The sequence below is a fragment of the Saccopteryx leptura genome, chromosome 1 (genome assembly GCF_036850995.1).
Source record: "Saccopteryx leptura isolate mSacLep1 chromosome 1, mSacLep1_pri_phased_curated, whole genome shotgun sequence".
Classification (NCBI taxonomy): Eukaryota; Metazoa; Chordata; class Mammalia; order Chiroptera; family Emballonuridae; genus Saccopteryx; species Saccopteryx leptura.
Genome location: NC_089503.1, coordinates 377,872,661 through 377,895,053, shown reverse-complemented (window position 1 = coordinate 377,895,053; position 22,393 = coordinate 377,872,661). Strand labels below are relative to the sequence as shown.

The following is a 22,393-nucleotide window of genomic DNA, read 5'->3' as shown; positions in this document are numbered from 1 at the left end:
CTTATCAGCTGGGGGCAGATACTCAACATCTGGTAATGTCTGGGGGCATTTATGATAGTCACAACTACGGGGGTAGTACTTGTGGCCTCTAGTGGGTCGAAGACAGGGATGCTGTTAAGTGCCCTGCAACACAGAGGGCTGTCCCTCGTCCCCAGACAAGCCATGAGCAGAACCAAACATCGGTGCCGAGGCTGAGAAGCCTGCACGGGAGGTCTGCAAGCCACGGTCAGCGGGCCATCGCCTGTTTTTGTAAGTAAAGTTTTACTGCAACACAACTGCGCCTGGCCTGCACATGAAAATACTCTATCGGGACCTTTCCTAGAAAATGTTTGCCTCGACTGAGACCGCCTGCTTAGGGAGAGGGGTGGTGTAAATACTCTATACTCATTCCTTTGCTCACAAAGGAAAAACAAAAACAAATAACAACCAAAGACCAGAGTTAGAGTTGATGAGTTGCAATCGGACGTATTGAAAAGTAAATTTCAGCAGCTAGTGGGGGCATTCTGTAAATATTTGCCTAATTTTACGCCTAGTTGGGAAAACCACAGAAAATATTTCTATTTTCCATTATAAATCTTAACTGGAGTTGACAGAAAAAGGTCCCTAGTAGCAATAAAAACAAGAGAAGAAAACATTTAATGGGTATCACTGAAGGAGCCAGAAAGCTCGAACTATTGTTGTTCAAATGCCCTTTGTCTCCACCTTGTGGAGTGAGGAGGTTAGCGGTGGGAACCTAGGACAGGGAAGGCTGGCTCCCGTCAGAGGAAACTGGCCAGACCCCTCCCCATCCCCCTCCCCCCAAAGCAAGCAGATAGGAAGTAACAGGAGTCTGAGGAGGTATCGTTATTTCAATTGAATAAACCTAACGATCAATGCAGGGGTCATTTCTTCCATGATAATAGGCTGACATGAAGCTGACATCATGCCTAACTCTACCTCCCTCATCTCTGCGTGTCACAGAGGGACAAAGCCACTAGTTCCGTTCGGTCTGGGGGGGCCATGGAACTGAGTCAGCTCTCCTCAGGCGCTCAGAGCCGGCCCTGGGCCAGCCTGCATGGTGTCAGTCCCCTCTCAGCTCTGCACTGTGAACAAGCAGCTCAACCTTTCTGTGCCTCAGTGTCTCTGCTTGTCAAAAAGAAGCTACTAAAAGTACCTACTTTGTAGGGCTATTGCGAAGATTAATCAGTACATGTAAAAATCCTTAAAATGAGTGCCAGGCAGATACTGAGCACCTGGTAAGTGGCAGCTGCTATTAAGTTGCCTGGAACATTCCACAAGAATGTATATTATATGTAAAGATCCCAGTTGGCCTCATTCATACAACGGGGGATGTTTGCCTGATAGATTCAGCAGCTAGCTGGTTGGCCTCTCTTCACATCTGAGGCACTGGAGAATGTGGGGAGAGAAACTCGGAAAGGGTCCTCAAGGATGTCACCCAGGACCTGTCATACCCCTCCACGTCAGGCAGATGCATTGAGAAGTGGACCGGCATTTTGTCCGGATGCTGTGGGAGGGAGCCACGTGCATCTCACCATCAGTGGTATTTTCTCTCTAAAGTAAATAAGTAAACGGTGCAGACCGCCAGGATGGAGGATGGAGCGGTGGGCAGGAACTGGGGCTCTGTATTCGCACAAAGCTGGGTTCAAGTCTCAGCTCTACTCTTAATGGTGGTGTGACCTGGGGCTAGTCTTTTCTCCTAATTTTCACTGCTCATTTGTAAAACAAGGATAAAAACAGGATCGCTATCACATGGAGTGTCTGGGTAAGGATTAAATAAGCTTAGGCACATAAAGTATATAACTAAGTAAGTGCTCGGTAAATGTTAGCTGTTATTATTACTACCCAGGGTCAGTTTCCCCCTCTAAGCTTTTGTTTTAAATTATACTTAAAAGGGCAGGGATACCAACTAGGTTCTATCTCATGAGTCAACCCTGATCAACTGGTTGGGCTAGCTTGAAGCATTACAATGGGAAAGATTTAAAGCCTTGTCTTAATGTGGTAGCAAACGTGCAGCAATTGATAAGTGATGTCTGCCCTGGGTGGGCACAGGAATGAGCAGCAATGGGATGACAGCCATCTCTGTTACAGAGTTCCTGATTAGGTGTCTTAGAGCCATTCTCAAACTTAAGAGGGATGCAAAGGGAGCAACACTAGTGAATATGGTTTGGGTCTGACTGGCAGAAGAAAGAGTCAGAGTCCCACCACCATTTTTGGAAAAAGAGTCAAGTTTTGTCACTAGAGGTTTGCTCTCTGAAGACATCCATCCTCACTGGGCTTTAAGACAACAGAATGAGCACATTCTGAGTCAGGGACAATGTCCACCCACCCTGAGGCACTATGCAGACCCATGGATTGTCTCCGGGAGAATGGAGAGAGTCTGGGTTCTTTTTCTAGCGGAAGAAACCTCAGACCATCTTGGCCAGGCTCCCTACAGAAAAACTGTCTATCACAAACTGAGATTCAGTCCCTGGTCCAAGGCCACCTACTTGCCACACTCCTTGCAGGGGAAGATGGTGGTGGGGTCTGTCTCGCCGCTGGTGGTGCTATGAGCGGGCGAGCTCTTCACTGAGCAGTACCCGCTCTGGGCACTGCCAGGCTTCTGCTTCCCAGAGGGGACAGCACCCCGGGCTTTGGTCACCTGGTTGGTGCCACCGTGGATGCGGGCGTGGCCGTTCAGTGCCTGTCGGGAGCTGAACACCTGGGGAAGAAAGGGAGTGACATGACATCTACAGTCCTGAAAAGGAAATTAGGGTTGTTAGTTACTTACTGGTAAAACACGGGATACTCGAAACAGTGTTTAATGACAGGGAACATTCTACATAAGCCAACTTTATGTACACCACCACCACAGACGCTAAGCTGCTGCAAACCCCACCGCTCATCACGGGAAGACAAGGGGCGGGAGGGTGGGTGAAGGGCAAAGCTGCCGTCTAGAAGTCAGGAGACTGGGGGGCTAGATCCAGTGCCTGTCTAATGGGGAGACCATGGGGACCCCCCCATCTATCCACCTTATTTCCCCCCGCCGCCATCTGCTAAACGAGGGGGTTCGACCACCTTTCACACTTTTTTTAAGCCAGTAACTACCTCCCCCTCTTTTTCTTTTCTTTTTCCCATTCCTTTCTTCACTTAAGAAAGACAAAACCAAATCGGGTCTTCCTCAAGGAGGAGGCAGAGGTGCTCTGGTGGAAACGGAGACAGCACCCAGAGTGGAGCCCGTCTGCTCAGCTCTGCCCAGGAAGCCCGGAGCCCTAAGACACACAGCCTGAAAGACACCGACGGGCTCCCCTGACACAGTCTAGACGTAATGTCCCAACCCGAACAGCAGCCCAGGACTGCAGCACTGGTTCGGACCCCCCCGTTTCACCAGAGGGCCATAAAAAGGGGAAGAGCCAGGACGACTTTTTGAAGCTCGCCAGGAAGCAGGGTTTCCAAGCTCGGCACTGCTGCCCTCTGGGCTGGGTAACTGTTGGGAGCTGTGCTGTGTGGGATGTTTAGCACCCTGGCTTCTGCCCCCCAGGTGCAGCAGCACCTCCCCGGCTGTGGCACAAATGTCTTTGGACACTGCTAGACGTTCAGGGGGAACGAAATCATGGTCAGTTGTGAACAGCTGCTATAAAGGGATAGAAGCCACACCCCTGAATTCGAAGTCAGCTGACGGGAGTGCCCCCCAAGCTTCCAGCTGTGGATGGCTGCTCTGTGTGAAAGTCACGAGCTCTGTCTGTGGTCCTACAAGGGGAAAAAAGTCTATTGCTGACTTTGTAACCCAAACCCTCCACGGTAAAGCAAGGATTACAACTAACACTTTTTCCCCAGGGATTTTTAAAAGTCGTTAAAAGGCATCTCTGTCTTGCGGAGTCCTTCTGATTGGGAAACGTAAAAGATGATGTCTAACTCGGTAAAGAATTTACGTCAAAACTCTGAATGGAGGAAGCATCCAATTTCTAAACAAATTTACACGGAACTACTGTACCTTAAAGGCACATCTTAATCATTCCTGGATGGAAGCGCTCTATACAAAATGGCAATGACGAAGCGAGGCGTCCAGGTCATTCATTAAACACCAGACAGAAACAAGCTAGCAATTTCCTACGTTCTCTTCAACGCGAATGGAAAATGTGTGTGTGAACATTTTCATTTTTTCTTAAATGTAAACCAAGTGAATTTCTGCTTTAGGATCTAAATATTTTAAAGACTGTGGCCTTCTTCATCTAAGTGACAGAACCAATAAGCAGCACTCGGTACACTCTGGAAACCAGAATTATTCCACGTGGCGGACAAGCAAAGATAAGCACTAACTTGAGGAAAACAGGGCTTCTTGGGAAAGAAGTGACATTCTCATTTTCCTAGTAACATCCTCAGGACCTGTGTGTACAGGTGTGCCTGGCTCCATGAAGCCTGCTTTGGGAAAAACCTGATAATTCAGACCGACAAGCCCAAGTAAACGTCTTTTAAGAAATATCCTTTGAAACACACAGGGAGCCTTAGACCAGGCCAATACAAATTCTGTAAGGCCTTCCTTTATTTATTTATTTAAAGATTTTATTTATTCATTATAGAGAGGAGAGAGAGAGAGAGAGAGAGAGAGAGAGAGAGAAGGGGGGAGGAGCAGGAAGCATCAACTCCCATATGTGCCTTGACCAGGCAAGCCCAGGGTTTTGAACCGGCAACCTCAGCGTTTCTAGGTTGACACTTTATCCACTGCGCCACCACAGGTCAGGCTGTAAGGCCTTCCTTTAGCACGAAGAATAATCAAATGGTGGACTGTTTTTTTTTGTTGTTTTTTTTTTTTTGTATTTTTCTGAAGCTGGAAACGGGGAGAGACAGTCAGACAGACTCCCGCATGCGCCCGACCGGTATCCACCCGGCACGCCCACCACGGGCGACGCTCTGCCCACCAGGGGGCGTCGCTCTGCCGAGACCAGAGCCACTCTAGCGCCTGGGGCAGAGGCCAAGGAGCCATCCCCAGCGCCCGGGCCATCTCTGCTCCAATGGAGCCTCGGCTGCGGGAGGGGAAGAGAGAGACAGAGAGGAAGGAGGGGGGCGGTGGAGAAGCAAATGGGCGCTTCTCCTATGTGCCCTGGCTGGGAATCGAACCCGGCGGGAATCGAACCCGGGTCCCCCCGCACGCCAGGCCGACGCTCTACCGCTGAGCCAACCGGCCAGGGCCGGTGGACTGGTTTTATTGTAGCTAGATGGTGTTTCTAATATACTTGAAAAGGTCCTAGGTTAAGTCATTATACAGACTCCTTTTTAGTCTCTTTACATGATGAGTTTGCTTAGTAAATCTGTTTTGTCTCCCCCAAGGAACACGAAGATAAACGTTAGCCAAGTCTTTACAATTATGTTGCATGAGGACAACCGTCTATGCTCTTCCCGTGCAATGAAATGCAACAGGGCATGACCCGGTGTGACCCAGCCCAGAGGACTCAGGAGGCCCCAAGAAACGGAGAATATGAGTTCTGGAGGCCAAGGCTCCTGCAGAGTCCCGGGCACTGAAGCACCTCGAATCTCACGCTTCCTCGGGGCAGGGCCCTGTTTCGTTTCCTCGGAGCATGTAGCTCGGTGCTTAACACAGAATACATACTCCAGAAATAGCTGCCGAATGCGTAAAGGGGATAAAAACCACGGCAGCGTGGGATTCCCTCTGCCCAACGTCCACTGGAGGAAGTGCTCTCTTTCTAAAATGCATCCTCTCCTAAAGCCAGGCCCTGGCCAGTCCCAGACCCCCGGGACGGAGGACGCAGACACTTACAGCCCCGCAGTTGGGCATCTCACAGATGAAGGCGCCTGAGGGCTGGCCGAGGGCCTGCAGGGCCGGCCCCTCCGCGGGAGCCAGCACAGGGCCTGGCTGCGGCTCCGGGGACCGGGGCACTTCGCTCTCCTCTTCTCGTGTGGATTTCCTATCTTCTTCCTGGTCCTCCTCCTCCTCCTCCAACTCTTCTTCTTCTTCACTCGTCTAGTGTTAGGGCAATAAAAACAAAAGGGGAGAAAGTCCCCAAATGGCATTTTTTAGTGATGCACAGAACCCACAGGCCGGGAGGGGGAGAGGGGCTGATGCGGGGCTGTGCTGCTTACTTTCTGTGTAAGGGACAGCTGACAACACCCAGGGTGGGCGTGCGGACCACGGTCTCTTTAAAAGGTTGGTCGCCTGATGCTTGGAATTTGGAGGTTGAGGAAGTCCCCCTGCCCCACACTGTTCCCCTCACTACTTATGTAAAAGTACTTCAAGGCAAGGAGGAGTGGTTTCTGTATGTAGAGTTTCTCTCCTTTGTTCAAGACCAGCAGACCTGGAAATGGACTGAAACCCGGGCAGGATGCCCTCCTTGTGTCTCTCTGTGTCCTCAGAGCCACGAGGAGGGTTTCTGAGCAATAACAATATGGTGGAACCCTTTGGAGAGACTAAAGACCTATTTGGATTTGTGTTACAGGCCTTGTGACCCACTTCCGAGATGCTGAGCGACCTGTGGAAAGCTCGTGACACAGCGTGTCCTGATGAGCTCCTGCTATGGTCTTGTCGGAAAAGAGAATCAACAGTGAACCACAATGACTTCGGAAAGGATAGACAACGGAAAGGGATATTCCCTTCTATTTATTGTGTGGTACTTTTTTAATCCGGGTCTCTGATGATGGGCATGTAGAAATGCCTTCCAGAGGCATTCTATGGAAAAGAACAAGAAAAGTGTTGCCTATGAATAATTACCCTCTCTGCTAGGGTGCCCCCTCCCTCTACTCCAGAATAGCAACCAGGTGCGGAATTAAGCAGGACATCGCGCCTTCCTCAGTTAACAAGACAGCGAGTGGACCGAGCAGCTTGGAGTGGGTACTCAGAGGGGGTGGGGCGGGGGGGGGGAGGGTGGGAGGCCCTCATTCTCCCTCTTGTTTAACCAACGACCTCATTCTGCTCTCTGTCCTCTTCGGGGGCTGAGGGATGCCGGCTCCTCCAGGCCCAAAAAGGACTGGGGACCAGGGAGAGGGGGTTCTGTGTTCCATTAGCCTCATTTCAGCTTCTACTTCTATAGCACTTTACAGTTTACAAAGTGCTTTCACTGCCCTGTCACTAAATAGTCTGTAAACAAACTAGAGAACGAAAGGTCTCCCCAACTGACCTGGGCATGTGTCTCTGCCACGGGCACAGTTTTCTACATTAAGTTTCATCTTTACTCTTTTTATATTAAATGGATCAGGTTAACGTTGGTTAATTAAATTATACAGGTTTCCAGTATAGACTCTGTGATACATTGTCTGTATACTACATGGTGTGTTTACTGTCCAGAGTCAAGTCTCCTTTCTCAACTGCATGTTTGATACTGTTACTCCCTTTGCAGGCCCTGATTATAGCACGTGGGCTCCAGTCTGGTTTACCCCAGACAGTGTCGTAACTCTGGGTGAGCCTATGGGTCCTAGAACCCAGAAACAAGAATGTCCAAGAAAAACGAAGGTCTCTAAGGGTGGTGGTACCCTGGGATCCAGAAACCACAAGCTTCGCCTCTCCAGTTTGGACTGGGAACAAAGACCATGCCGGTAAATGCAGTGCCTTCAGCGCTCCCCTACTGGGTCAGTATTTAGTACCATGTGTAGTAAGATGGTGTAGTCACAGCTCCTTCTGAAGAAATGGTCCCAGTTTCTAGCGAGTTAATTAGGATTAATTGGTAATGATTACATTTGTAAAGACATCAATGAATACAGATGTAGGGCTAATACGTTTACAGAGTGGTTTATAATAGAAGCTGTGGGTTTCTCTCTAACACATAAACATACAGGCTGATTTCACTTGAATGGCCTTGTTCCCGTATGAACCCACCATCTTTCAGTCTCAGAGTTTTAGGAGAACCACATTATGTCAGACTCCAAGGGTTCAGTCCATTCCTTACAGACGGGAACGCTGTAGTCTCAAATACCAGTTTATTAAAGCAGCCCAGGGCCTATAGCTTTTAAAAGAAATCATATAATAACTTTAAATAGCAATGGCATTTTTTCATGGTACTTGTTATAATTACAGTTTTCTCACATTGCCATTTTTTGGCTTAAGAAACTCTAAGAAATGTTCCATATAGCCACAAAATGACAGATTCAATTATACTACACTGTGATACTATGTCTCAGGAATTTAGATAAGTTCTATTACCTGTGATCTATACTTGTTCACAAAATGACTTCTCACGAAGCCAAAAGGATCACTGAAGTGACCGAGATGCAAAAATAGGACAAAAATCCTAACGTAGAACTTCCTATCAACAAGTCGGCCATTTTATGACGTATTATGAAATGAAACTCTTAGGAATATTCCAAAATCAACAGAAGGTAGGCAAAGACAGGGAGGTAGTTATAAATTTAACATGGTGCACAAAACCTTAAGGATCTACAGTAAGAGTTTTTTTTTTTTTTTAATTAAATTTATTGGGGTAACACTGGTTAAAAACATTATATAAATTTCAAGAATAACTTGAGGTGGAGGGTGTTTTTATTTCTGAGGCATGCTAATGTGTATAGTGAGAAGTCTCTAAGTTAAAACACAAATGTTCAACAACCTATGCTTACTCCAAGAAACACATGTGAGTGTTACGGTCACTAATGACGATGGTGACAACATTCTGAATGAGTGCTATGAGCCAGGCACCACGCACACATTTCTGGTTCTCACAACAACACTGGGCTTTTTTTTTTTTTTTTTTTTTTAAACAAATGAGGAGGTTGGCCAGAGACTAATTTTCCTGAGGTCACAGAGCTGGTAAAGAAGTTGAGCTGAAATGTGCAGCCTGGGCGGTCTGATTCCCAGACCCCACCCTCTTCACTCCCCGGCCCTGCTGCAAGTGCTGCTCAGGACCATCGGGACCAGCCGCCTGTAAAGGTCAGAGGGGGGTGTTTCCCGGTCAGGGGACCGGGACGTAGTACCTAAGGTGCACCGGCCACGGGTGAGCTTTGCCCTCGGAGCTCTGACCACTGTCTTCCAAAGTCAGTCAGTTTCTTGAATTGTATTAAGTTTTGGTCACAGCCCAACCCACAAGTTTGTCTGGAGCAGGATCATTAGAATGGACAGGACACAGGAGGGGGTGGTCAACACACGTCCCCCACCTCCTTAGCACAGCCCATCCTGGCCCCTTCTTCCGCCTGCAGGGGCGAAGGGGCCTGGGTGGCTTCGGGCCAGAAGCCAGATTCCCCTGCTGGCTCCGTACAGAGCCGACCTTCCTCACAGATTCTCCTTCCTGCCCCTCTCCCCGCACAAGCCCCCAGCTACCGAGCATGTTCCCTTACCTGTCCCTTGAATAAAACACTGAACACGTGATCAGGAGATAGGACCCAGGCAGGCTTGAAGGACAAAGGGCTGGACCCCTGTCCCAGGACAGCGTCTCCTGCACCCTGCCCAGGCCTTGGCACGGTCCAGGGTTCCATCTGCAAACCGCCCCCCACAGGCTGCGCCTGCACAGGACCCCAGAGGGGGCTGTGAGCCACACGCCTGCCTCAGATCAGGGTTTTCTTGCTTTTGTGGGTCCAAGTCATCTCTGCACCTAACTGTTTGTCCTCTCTCAGTTCACAGGTCACAAGGGTGTGGATGCTCTGGACCCAGCTCATCCAGGCTCCTGGGGATTAAGCCCAAGGAGGTGTGGCCCCTCGGGCACCCTCTTAACCTCTCTTCTTCCTGAAGCTACACGCCGGCTGGCTTTTCCACCCACCTTCAGAGCCCTGTCGGCCCACGATGGTGCCTCTGCCTTGCCTGGTAACATCTTCCCTACCAGCTCTCCTCTGCTCAGAACCCACTGTTTACCCTGTCTTCCTCCAGGGAGTTTATAAAGGGATTGTTACTATGCACCTCTCGCATATGTCTATCTATTCATTAAATATTGGTAGAGTGAGTCTATTATGCCAGACACTATCTTAGGCACTTGACAACATCCAAGCCAAAGAGACACCGATTTGCCTTCGGAAACCCTATCCTCTTCCAAAACATGGCTCTGACAGAGCCCCGAACATTCCAGAATTGGCAGGGGCTTTCCGAATCCTCTGAGGCATCCACGCCAGGTTACAGCCTCGGACCCAGGTCCTCGGTCTCCAAGGCCAGGCTCTCTGGGCTTCCTTGTTGACTATCTATTCGGCCCATTTGGAAAGCAATGCTGTGTCACCTGGGCAAGCCTCTCTGCCTCTCTGGGCCTCCAACCTCTGGTTCAGGGTAAACTTTCCACTTGTACACGCCACCTCCTCCCAACAAGAATGTATGTGCACCCGGGGGGCGGGGAAGTGGGGGCAGGGCCCATTAACACCCCTGAGTCACCCCCTGCGATACATACATGCTGTTGTTTACACTGGGGACTCAACTGGTTTTTAGTCGACTGAACCAGATGAGGCCACACTGCTTTTTTGTTTTTCATTTTTTCCACTGTGCAACCCGCTTCAGTGCCTGCAGCCTACGGGCAGAGGCCAGGCAAGGGTGCAAGGCCACGGTGTGCTCTGGGACGGAGCACTACGCCGGACCCGGGGAGACGCGCCTGCCATAAATCCAAACCTGTGCATCACATTCTTTTTTTAAACATTAGGCCAAAGATGAGCAAAAGGCTATTCTGGTGTAAGACATCGCTACTCGAACCAGTCAGATAAAAGCCCTGGTGGTAGGAAACCCTCCATACAGAATACTGCCTACACCGATCAGAAGAATGGAATTTCCATTCTAGTCCATGGATGTTAATTTTGTCTGATATTTGGGTCTAAATATCATATAAATGTTGCAGCTAGGCTCAATGCTTAGTTTAGTTAGCAACTTGGGCTTTGAATGGTTAATGAGTCCAAGTGTTTTTACGTTTCTTTCAGAGAATTTGCGTTTGAATTAAGTATTTCTTAAGGGAATCAGGCTCAGACAACACACTCACCAGCGACTGACCACAGCTGAGTTACCCTGTTCCTTGGTCTCCTACCTGACAGAATGGGTATGAGGATTAAATGAGTTGGTGTTTGTAAAGTGCCTAGCACACAAGGCCTGGCACACAGAAAGTGTCTTTTCTAGAATATAACCTACCTACGTGCCAACACTTACACTGGCGCACGGCTGGGAACGAAAACGTGTTTCCACGTGTGGTGGTTACCAGGGGTGGGGGGAGGGAGGACATGGGAGGGAGAGAGGGAGAGAGTTAGGGGGAGGGGGAGGGTCACAGAGAACTAGAAAGAGGGAGGCGGAGGACAGTCTGACTTTGGGCGAGGGGTATGCAACATAATTTAATGACAAAATAACCTAGACATGTTTTCTTTGAATATATGTACCCTGATCTATTAATGTCATCCCATTATCATTAATAAAAATTTATTAAAAAAAAAAGAAAAAAAGAAAACGTGTACAAGTATCCATAAGTTCATGAATTCTAAACACGTGCCGCGATGGCGGCAGAGGCTGGGGGTTAATCTGCTGCAGGACATGTCCCTTCTACATACACACACACTGGGCAGCGTCTTCCACAGCAGTTGAGAAGGAGCGGCCCCTGGCCGTGGACAGACAGGAGAGTTCACCACAGCCTGAATGTGGGAGTCATGACCAAAGCCACGCACACGGGGCTCTGAGACAAGTTTGAACTTACGCCTTTAGAATGTACTTCATCTCAATAAGCAGGCAGCACTGTCTGCTAATGAAGGAAGCCGATATCGGGGATAAATGGTGATGTGAGGATCAGAATGATTACACCCTGCTAACCAGTTCCTCGGTAACTGAGTGTCCCCGGCACTGTCTGGAAGTCAAAGCTCCTCCTTGCTCATGCGTTACAAAAGCCGTGGTATAAGCTGAAGGCTCTTTCATCATTAGGAGGCACATTACGTTCTCTGGCCAGTGGCACCCGTGACACGGAAGTGTCAGGAAGGGGCATGCCAGCAATTCAGGGCACCTGCTTATAAAAAAACCAACCACCCAAGGCCGGGACCGCCCTGGCTTAACTCCCTGGCTCCTACCTGCCTTGGGACACAGGCCAGCCCCTGCCTCCTTCACCGGACGCTGGGCCACCTGTCAGACCCCTACGCTGTCTTCCCTTTGCCTCGACACCGGGAAGTCGAAGCCCGGCCTCTGCCGGGCAGTGGGGTGGTCACCCGCTCACGGCGGCCGCCCTGGTGGCAGAGCCAGACCAAACACCAGCCCCTTACTAACCTGGGCGTGGGGCGGGAGCGGGCCCAGCACAAGCAGCGGCTCGGCAGCTGCACTCACCACACAGTCGTCGACGAGCTCCGTGAGCCGTGTCCGGTGCTTCCGTCCCAGGCGCGTGAGCTTCTTCCACGTGTAGTAGTACTCCACACACTGAGCCACCGTCTTCGACTTCACCTGCCGGGACAGCCAGCGCACGGTCAGCCCCAGCGGGGGACGGGGGCAAAGCAGCGGGCTTTCGTGGAGATTCAATTTTGTAACAGGTCATAGGCTTATGTGGTTCAATAAAATAATGTATAATATATAGAGAAACATCTCCATCCACCCGGTTCACTCCCCACCCTGAACACAGCTAGCCCCTCCTACTCACTTCTTGAGTATCAGTCCAGCATTTATGCATATACCAACAAGTATACAGAAATATAATCCTTCCCTGCCACTTTCCTCATAAAAGGCAGTGCATATATATTTTGCAACTTGATTTTTTTCTCACAAGATAGCTTGGAGATTTTTCATGTCAGTCCAGAGAGCTCCTTCCTTTTTGGGACCCGTAAAGCAGCACGCTTTTCCATTAAATGCGCCCAAATGTGTTTACTTGTCTGACTTGTTGACCTGCAAAATCTATCTATAAAAAAATGTTCCTTAATCATCAGACATAACGCACATAAGGCAAAGATAGAATAACAAGAGCTTAGTTCTTGCAAGGAAACAAGCCTTGCTATTTTCCCCCAAAGGGGAAAAGGACAATGTGGCTTTCTTTTCTTCTTTATGACACGGACAGAGAGAGGCAAAGAGAGAGACAGACAGGAAGGGAGAGAGACGAGAGGCATCAATTCTTTGTTGCGGCTCCTTAGTTGTTCATTGATTGATTTCTCATATGTGCCTTGACCAGGGGGCTACAGCAGAGCTAGTGACCCCTTGCTCAAGCCAGCGATCTTTGGGCTCAAGCCAGTGACCATGAGGTCATGTCTATGACCCCGTGCTTAAGCCGGCGACCTTGGGGTTTCAAATCTGGGTCCTCTGCATCCTAGTCTGACACTCTATGCACTGCACCACCACCTGGTCAGTTGGAAAATGTGTCTTAAAGAAAAAAAAATTCCTTTGTTTAGTTCATATTTCTCTAAGCTCAAAGCGAGTTTGATAATGTAGCTTTTCTGGAGGCAGGTAGAAGTCTGGCAGTGACCTTCGGGGTGGCAACTCGGCTGCCCGTGTGGTGAGATGAGGACACCACCAGAAGTCGCGTCTCCTCAAAGCCATCCCCTTCACATTCCCATAAACCTTGAATTTCTACACTGGAATTGCCCAAGGAGTAAGGACAGTGCCCCAGAGAGCCCTTGCTTAAAAACCGGTGCTGCCCGACAAGCATGAGACATGAATCCACCGCCAGTCAGCAAGGTGTGAGGCTCTTGTGGAACGAGCCCTAGGACAGGCCAGTTCCGGAGAGAGTGACTCGAGCAAGATGAGGGCCTGGGAGCTGCTGGGCGGAGAGCGTGGCCTGCAGGGCAGGGAAAGGCGACAGTGAACTCGGGTCTGGAGGGGACGGCAGGCTGGAGGAAAAAGTTCACCTACTCTGATTCTCGTCTGCCAAGGCCCCAGATTAAAGATGTGGACCCAGAACGCCCCTGGTTCCGCTGGCCCAGCTTGGAGCCAGCAGGAGCTGTCTGTCACCCGTGACCCTGTTCTCTGTGGACCTGAACATCGCGATGACCTCAGTAATACAGTATGACTCCGTCACCGCTCAGTCTGCTGAAACACACTGAATCCTTATAACTTTTAGCCCAAACCGCCTTTCAGCCAGTGAAGGCCTATTGGGTGTGTTACCTGCTGTATGGAGTGCTTGCTCAGCTCTGTGACAGAGTTCTGCTTTGCTGTGAAATGCTGCACATGTCAAGTATGTGTCATTATGACGGGGACTCAACACCAGAAACTCTGTGACTGGCTTGGGGGAGGGCTCATATCCCCCCTTCTCTAATTTCCCAGGAAAAAATTCTGTCAGAAACCCTGTAGAGCCGTCAAATACGGCTCTATACATGACACACATTATGCAAACTGTGAACCAGAAGCCCCAGTTCTATTTATTGTAATAGGATGTACAAATTACACACTTTTATTAAGATAAAATAACCCCCATATTGATATTACTGACATGTTTAAATAATCTGTGTTCTCTTTCCCCCTTGTATCCTCAACATTGGGGCCATCCCATCCCGTAACAGATGCCATCCTTCACCAACAAGGGGTGGAAGGCACTCTTTTCACGACAGCATGAAGCCTGAAACCAAATACTTTATGCACCTTCAAGTGTACAGTTTCCCAAACTCAGTGTCAAGCGAAGAATGGGAGAAAGCGTGCTTACCATCTTCTGTACAAAAATAAAGTCTTTGCTGTAAGTGGCTAGTGCTTTATTAAACAGTTTTCTTTCTAGGGAGGTCCACTTGTCCGAACCTACAACAAAACACAAACTTTGTAAGAACGGCTCACAGTTCTCTCCACTTTGCTGGCTCCAGCTTCACAGGCCCCCCCACCCCCACCCCGAGGCTGACTCAATTAGCTGAGTTACAAAATAAAGTTGCTCAATGTATAACACCCATCAAACTCCTTTTTGAACAGAAAGCCAGTGCAGTGTAATGGGCAGCAGCCCTGCCACCTCGGTTCATTTCAGCCATGGCCTTGACCCTGGCACAATAATGAACCGAAGACACAGTTTTATCATCAGCAAATGAGAATAATTCCAATGGCCCCCACCTTTCAGGATTTTTGTGAAGGTTAAAGATAACACACACAGTGTCTAACTTAGTAACTGAAAAACAGCACACAAGTTTCAACTCTAGTTTTTATGTAATTATGATGCTCATGGGTGCAAGCATTCATGTAGCAAGTGTCCCCAAGACGCGGTGGATTCGGCGGTCTCCATCTTCAGGGGGTTCACAGCCTGGTGGGGAGACAAACCAGTAGGCCACTGCATTCAAGGGTGCCAAAGGGCTCAAAGGAAGAACATGACACTCAGGTTATGGCCAGGGCACCCAAAAGGTTTCCAGGTAAACACCCAAGTGGAGTTTTTCAAGTACAAAGAAGCAAGTCAGGCAAGGAGATGGAAGGGAATCCTCGGGAAGTGTGTGTGTGAAGTGAGAGGCAAGCAGTGAGAGGATGCATTTTGTCCATCCGTCTGCCCATCCGTCCATCCATCTATCCATCCATCCATCCAACAGATACTAGGTGCTGACTACTAAAAGCTGTGCTTGGGGGGGGGGGGTAAAAAAGCTAACATTTATAAGTGCTTACTATGTGCCAGTTTCTAAGTACTTCACAAACATTAGTCATTTGTCCTACCAACAAGTCTGTAAAATTGGTATCAGCACTGCTCCTTTTACAGCTGCGGAAACAGAGGTGTTCAAGGAATGACTAGGAATCCAGGATGAATAACTACAGGCTGCAGCAGAGGGACAGCAGAGGAGGCTGGGAGGGGGCGAGGCCAGTTCCTGACATCTGCAGACCAGCGAGGAAGAGGCCCCGCGATGCCGGGCTGGTGCGCCTGCCTTACTGGCTAAACTTGACGTCCACGTCTATTTCCTCCATAAAAGAGAAAGCAGGATATACAGATGATCACAGAGAGTGGTGTCGGGCTGTTTCAGGCAAGAAATAAGACCCATTTCTAAGGGGAGTCCTATTTTGGGGGGGCTCCATGGCCCAATCACTATGGCGGGTTTGCAGAAAAGGTAGCCTCGCTCTTCTGGGGTTTTTAAAAAAATTCTCCTGTCTCCGATTCTTTGGATGGTACAGAGCTGGGCTTCGACATTCCTCCACTTACCAGAACGGTAACCTCCCAAACCACAGTCTTTTCCCTCCTAACCAGGACAAGCCCAAGGTTTCCATTCTGCTGTGGTTGACTGATGGGGCTGATACACAGGAAATCCGGATCGCTTCCTTCCTTGGGAGATCCAGCCGAAATGAGAGAATCAGGTGAAACCCCTCTGGGCAGGCAGCGGGTGGAGATTCCGGAATATGTGACTCAGTGATGTACACTCAGATTTCTGATATAAACGCCTCCTCCATGTGACTCACCAACGGGTCTTCGGGCCCGGAGCTCTGACTCCAGACTCAGGGTATCCTCTCCACAGCTCGGCTGGTTCAAACCTTTGGAGAAATCAGGGCCATCACCTCACTTCATTTATTGCTTTACTTCCAGGAGGAGAGTTTTTCTGATTAATCCTCAGCAGAAGGAAGCATCTTCCACATTCCATGGGCTCTGGAGGCTGGGACATCTCTGGTCGTGCCAACCACTGCGACAGAGACGAGGGGCTCCAGAGTGGGTCCAGCACCACTTCTCAGATTCTTTTTTTTTTTTAAAGACTTTATTCATTTTTAGAGAGAGGGGAGAGAGAGAGAGAGAGAAAGAAGGGGGGAGAAGCAGGAAGCATCAACTCCCATATGTTCCTTGACCAGGCAAGCCTAGGGTTTTGAACTGGCGACCTCAGCATTTGCAGGTCCATACTTTATCCACTGCGCCACCACAGGTCAGGGTACCACTCCTCAGATTCTGTTCAACACTCAAGGCCTTGGACCAGCTCCCACGTGCTCCTCTTACCCAGGGGCAGACACAGAAAAGCAGAAAGGATGAACCAATAACAACCAAAGAGGAGCCATGGTCCCTTTCAGGTATCCATCAGAACAGCAGAGAGATCAGTGGCGGTGGAAGAGGGTCGTGACGGGGACACATCACGTGTGCTCAGCCCCTGGGCACGTTTATAAAAAGAGTGAGGGGCTGCCCGCCATCGGCCCAGACTCTGTGCAGCTCTGTGCTGCATCTCAGACGGGGAGCCAGGGGACGTTCTCCAATTCGAATACCTGGGAAGGTGCACACAGCGCCACAGCCTTCTCTGGCCAGCACTGTCTCCACAGTGGATACTTTCCTCCACCCCACGTCGGGCTCACCCCCTGGTTACTGCCCACACAGCCGTGTTCAATTCCCAGGTCTGTCTACTTGTGAGAAGCATGTCCCTCAAGTCCCCAAATGGCTTGCTTGCGGCAAACATGCAGAGATGAAGTGACCTCCTGGCCCACCTGTCAGGGAAGGTCCTCAAGCCTCAAGGGGGAAGGAGATGTCCCTTGGCCGACTCCTTCGTGGTTTTAGGGCTGCGGCTCTGTGATGGGGTCTTCAGACCACCATCTCAGGGGTCCCCCCTGCACCACCAGCGCTGGGCCGGAAGGGGGCTGCACACTCTCGATGTCCTGTAACCTTCCATTCCAAGGGCTGCAGTGGCGGGGGCCGGGAGCAAGAACTCAGAGTAAAAGATGGCTCCTCTTTGTCATCTGAGCATCCAAAATTAGTACAAACGATGCGCGCACGTGTCTGGTCCACAAAGGCATTTGTATATCGATAGGCAGAGGCAGGGCGAGGGTGGCATCTTCACTACGCCCTGGTCACGGGACTCCCACAGGGCGGAGCTTCCAGCCCTGGGCCACTGCTCTGGGTTCCCAGGTGAAACCTGGTATATAGAAATAACACCCGACCGTGCACTTCCCAAACAATGTCACTGAGCTGCGAGACAAAGGGTGACGCTGATCAGGACACCGGAGGCTGTGAAGTTAGTTCTACCACTTACTCCTGTGGCCCCAGATCAGTTTACTTCTCTGAGTCTCAGTCTCCTCTCCTGTGACACAAATAGCGTGACACTCTGTGACCAACAGCCTTTGGTTCTGAGCAGGTGTTAGATCTTACCTGGCCTGCGGCTGTGGGACACACGCAGTCTCGTCTGACCTACGCGTGAACAGCAGTCGTGGAGGCGGGGGTGGGGAGGCTGCGGGTGCCCCCTGCTCTGTGCAGGGATAAACCCACAGCCTCGCTGCTGGCCGCTCATAACTCCCAGTCTCCTTCCTGCCTGAATCCGTCTCTAACTCAGCCAAGGAGAGGCTCGGGCGTTGCTCGTTCCTGCAGCCTCTGCTCAGACAGGGGCACCTCCTTCCTTCTCGGGCAAGGCTTCCTAAGCCAGCCCTCCTTGGACTGTGCGTCTTGGACAAAGCCCAGGATGAAATGCAAAACCGAGGCAGGGGGCTGCCTCCCACCCTCCGCCGGCCTTCCTGGCGAAGACCCCCGCTGCCCACTCAGCGGGCACACAGGGCTAGCGAGCCGACAGCCCCCAGCCCTCGTCTGTTCTACCTGAGATTCCTCGCTATCGGGCTATTAGCAGCAGGGGCCCCTAACAAGACGATTAAGGCTAATTACAAAGAGCCTAATTAGCTGGAGGTAACTGGTGCTGGAACAGTATCCAGAGGGAAAACGTTCCGAGCGTCCGTTGCTGGGAAACAGGCTCTGGACCATGGCTAACTTCGGGCAGTTGTTAGTGAATTCGGGCAAGTGAAGAGACGTGGAGAGGAGAGAGGAAGTCTGGGCCCTGTGTTTTTTCAAGAGGGCCTTTCTATCTTCCTTTCAAGCTTAAAACTTTTATTGACGCTGTTGCTACTGCATTTATGCAAGAATGACATGTTCACTGTAGAAAAAGGGCTGTTTTGATATGAGATCTTCATTTATATCAAAGGTTTCCCTTAGTGCATTAAGGCTGAATGATTTTTTAGAGGGGTGCAGGGTAAAGCAGGCTGCTACCAAAATCCACTCAGGAGACCTGGATCCGAATCCAGAACTTGAGCGTGTCCACGAATCCAGTTCTTCACAAGTGTGTGCAAAGCAAAGGGAGTAACTGCTGTCACTTCCTGCCCTTTGGGAGACGACTGTCCAATGAGAGACACGGCTCAGAATGCCTGGAAAATGACAACACAGCTGTGTTTCTTGAAAGGTATTTATTCTGGCCCTGGCCGGTTGGCTCAGCGGTAGAGCGTCGGCCTGGCGTGTGGGGGACCTGGGTTCGATTCCCGGCCAGGGCACACAGGAGAAGCGCCCATTTGCTTCTCCACCCTGCCCCCCTCCTTCCTCTCTGTCTCTCTCTTCCCCTCCCGCAGCCAAGGCTCCATTGGAGCAAAGATGGCCCGGGCGCTGGGGATGGCTCCTTGGCCTCTGCCCCAGGCACTAGAGTGGCTCTGGTCGTGGCAGAGCGACCCCCCCCCCCCGAGGGGCAGAGCATCGCCCCCTGGTGGGCAGAGCGTCGCCCCTGGTGGGCGTGCCGGGTGGATCCCGGTCGGGCGCATGTGGGAGTCTGTCTGACTGTCTCTCCCGGTTTCCAGCTTCAGAAAAATACAAAAAAAAAAAAGAAAAAAAAAAAAAAAAAGAAAGGTATTTATTCTCTTGAGTATGTAATTCTGTCTCCTCATTAAACTGGGGCAGCTCCCAAGACCAAAAGCAGGCGTCCCCCAACCGAATGGGCGCTCATTTTCTCTGGGTCCCCCCATCTCCGGATCAGGTGAGGCTTCAGGGCCCAGTGACCACTCAGGCTGTGGTGGGGGTCGATGGTGGCTTCTGCAGAACGCTGGCCGAGACTCCCAGGGCCGACACCCCTCCATGCCGCGCCCATCTGCAGGAATGGCCAGTTTGATGGAAAACCAAGGATGCTGCAGGCGCTCTAGTCACAACCAGGTGTCCCCTCATCCTGAGTCTGCAGGCTCACGCCCTCCCCACCCAATCCGCGTGTCTCCCGGGAGCCACTGCAAACAACTCCTACCCATGCCTGGGTGGAGGGCGCGGAGAGGGCGGGACCGGGCACCTGTGCGGATTAAAGAGCACAGGGAGCTGCTGCAATGGAACTTTCCTCTAGGATCTCAACAGGGCTCCTCTGGACTCGGCACGCAGGCCCCAGATCTGGGCGGGCTGCCCACCCAGCCTAGTGTCTCTCCTGGGCCCCTGCATCAGCCACTTTTCCCCTTTCGTACTGAGTTTCTCAGGATGGGGTTGGAAGCGGAAAGTCATGAGTCAAGTAAGAGAAGTGAATTTTCACAGCTTGAGTCTCGGTCTCCCACAAATCTGCAGCCTCCGGCCCTGAGCCGTCTCCTCTACCTCCCTTTTAGGGCACAGCCAGCCGGAGAGACCTGGCCCATCTCTCCAGGCCTCTGGGAGAACAGTTCCAGGACTGGGAGTCAGGTGGTGACGCTGGTCACAGACACAGGGACAGAAACCACAGGACACCCAGAAGGTAGTGTCCCAGTGAGGAACTGAGCTGACAAACAGTCCCACTGGACAGCAGCCCAAAGGGGCTTAGCACAGAGGCCAGGCCAGGGCCACAGGGATGGGATTAATCAACACCCTGGAACCAAATAAGCACGGGAAAGGGGAAGGAGGTAGTGGCCGGCAGCTAGGGTGGGAGAGAGGGGTGAACTCTGTGGCCTCCCCTGTGGCTTAGAAGGGAAATGACAAGTGGATGGAGTCAGGTCAGACTTTAGAGACCAATGACCTCTGCCCTTTTTGCTCACAATTCCAGAAGATTCTCTGGGGCCCAGCCTGTGACCACTTCTTGGAGAAGGCAAATGACTGGCAGAGGTAGGTGAGCATGCTCTTCCTGAAACACACAGCTAGCAAGATACCAGCCCCGCACACCTCAGCCCCACCTCTCCCCCTCTCCGAGGGCAGAAGTCCTCCTGGCCTACCAACGGGGCAAGGGGCAGGGTGGGCAAAGGATTAGCTAGGAACCTCCAACCCCAACAAATCTATTCATTTTAGCAGAGTTTAGGGCTCATGATACCAAAATTCTTGGTATCATTTTCATGTTTTGTTTTGTTTGGGTTGGGGGTGGCCTCTCGTCCCCAGCTTCCTAACAATTTTGATGTCATGTCACACGTCAAAAATAACAGTATTTGGCCTGACCTGTGGTGGCGCGGTGGATCAAGCCTCGACCTGGAATGCTGAGGTCACCGGTTTGAAACCCTGGGCCTCCTCGGTCAAGGCACATATAGGAAGCAACTATGAAGAGTTGATGCTTCCTGCTTCTCCCCCTCCCCCCCCCCCGCCCTCCTCTATCTAAAAAGCAATCAATAAAACAAAATTAAATAAAAATTCTTAAAAAAAAATAACCGTATTTGCCTGGCACACTGAGAAGAGCTGGGGGGGTGGATTAGGTGTCAGATGAGGCTGCTCACAGCTGGAGCTGACCAGCCGAGCGGCGCTGGTCACCCCAGTCACCCCAAGGGCCCTGAGCAGCCGCCACTTTACAGCAGATGGCTCGGAAGCTCCTTCCCGTCAACCAACTGTCTCAGCCACTCTGCGGAGCTTGAGACAGGCTCCAGGAGGCTGGACAGCCTGTCAGGGTTTGATGGGCAGCAGGTGACACTTGGAATTAGGAAAGGACTGCATTGTTTCTGTGGCAGGTTAGGGAGAACTCTCATATCTTCCTGTCCACACTTGGGGCAGACACCCAGCAGGAAATGATGGAGATGATACTAAGAAACTGCGCCATCAGGCCAGTGGTTGAATGATGGATTTCTTGTCCTTTGTGGCTGTTTTGTTCTTGCCCTGTGGTGGCCCGTGCACCAAGAGTGGCCCACAGGCAGGCTTCCTGGGCTTACTGTGCTCAGAAGAGTGGCTTCTGAGGCCGTTCCACCCTGCGATGACAGGCAGAAAGGCCAACTCATAAGAGGAGCGTGCCGAGGGAGGCACACGGTGCTGGGGACAGGACGCCCCGGACAACACTCCAGTATTTGTACGGCAGCCCTCACCACAGGTCTGTCCAGACCAAGGCCTGGAAAAGGTAATACTAGATTCCCGAACCCTCTGACATACTCAGCACCTGCCTATGCAGGGTCTGCCCAAAACACCGAAGACATACAAATGATTAATAACCAAGGGGCATTGGAGGAGTCAGCCCCCTCTGAAAGGGAGAACCCAGGCAGGTTCGTCCAGACCCTCAGCACGGATAGGTATGTAAGTTAATAGCAATAAAAATGCTGACGTCAATTTCATGTGTCATCTCTAGGCTCTGTGACCCGTTTCGTTCTCTCTCAGGATTCTTACCCCATCCATTCTCAAAGGTGTCTTCTCCCTCCCTCTGCTGATGGCACTGTGTATGCGTGTAAGGACATGTATATACCGTCTCTCCTGCCCCCCGTGGGATCCGCCGGTTAATAACTGCCTCCCACTCAGGCTCCACCTTGCCTGAGGCAGGACTGTGTCTGTCTGTCATGGTCACTGCCTCATCCTAGTGCTTAGCATAGCCCTTGTACATGAGTGCTCCACAAATAACTGTTAGATAAGCGAATAATAATATCCTCTAGGACGTGCCAGGCATTGGGCTATATGCACTCTCTCAGATCTTCACAAAAGCACTGCAAGGGATGGAGCATAAGCCCCATTTTGCAGGAGAGAAAATGAAGGCTGCAGGTGGCCAGGGGTGCAAGTAAGACCTGAGT

At 50.9% G+C, this 22,393-nt stretch overlaps 1 protein-coding gene and 1 non-coding gene across 13 annotated transcripts in view; both read right to left on the bottom strand.

Annotated features, from left to right (window-relative positions):
* Positions 1-22,393, bottom strand: part of TRERF1 (transcriptional regulating factor 1) — a 223,564-nt gene that overhangs the window by 3,160 nt on the left and 198,011 nt on the right. For 5 of the 12 annotated variants that reach the window (XM_066359412.1, XM_066359413.1, XM_066359411.1 and 2 more), the window contains 4 exons: positions 14,466-14,554; positions 12,116-12,286; positions 5,753-5,956; positions 2,487-2,734 (listed from right to left, as the gene is read on the bottom strand). In XM_066359412.1, coding sequence (XP_066215509.1) covers positions 2,487-2,734; positions 5,753-5,956; positions 12,116-12,286; positions 14,466-14,554 — 712 coding nt within the window. The remainder of the gene's footprint in view (positions 1-2,486; positions 2,735-5,752; positions 5,957-12,115; positions 12,287-14,465; positions 14,555-22,393) is intronic. The other 7 variants (XM_066359415.1, XM_066359421.1, XM_066359416.1 and 4 more) reach the window with 5 other exon arrangements.
* LOC136389848 (small nucleolar RNA SNORA42/SNORA80 family) lies at positions 10,371-10,504 on the bottom strand. Its single transcript, XR_010748409.1, has one exon. It is a non-coding gene; the product is annotated as a small nucleolar RNA SNORA42/SNORA80 family (small nucleolar RNA).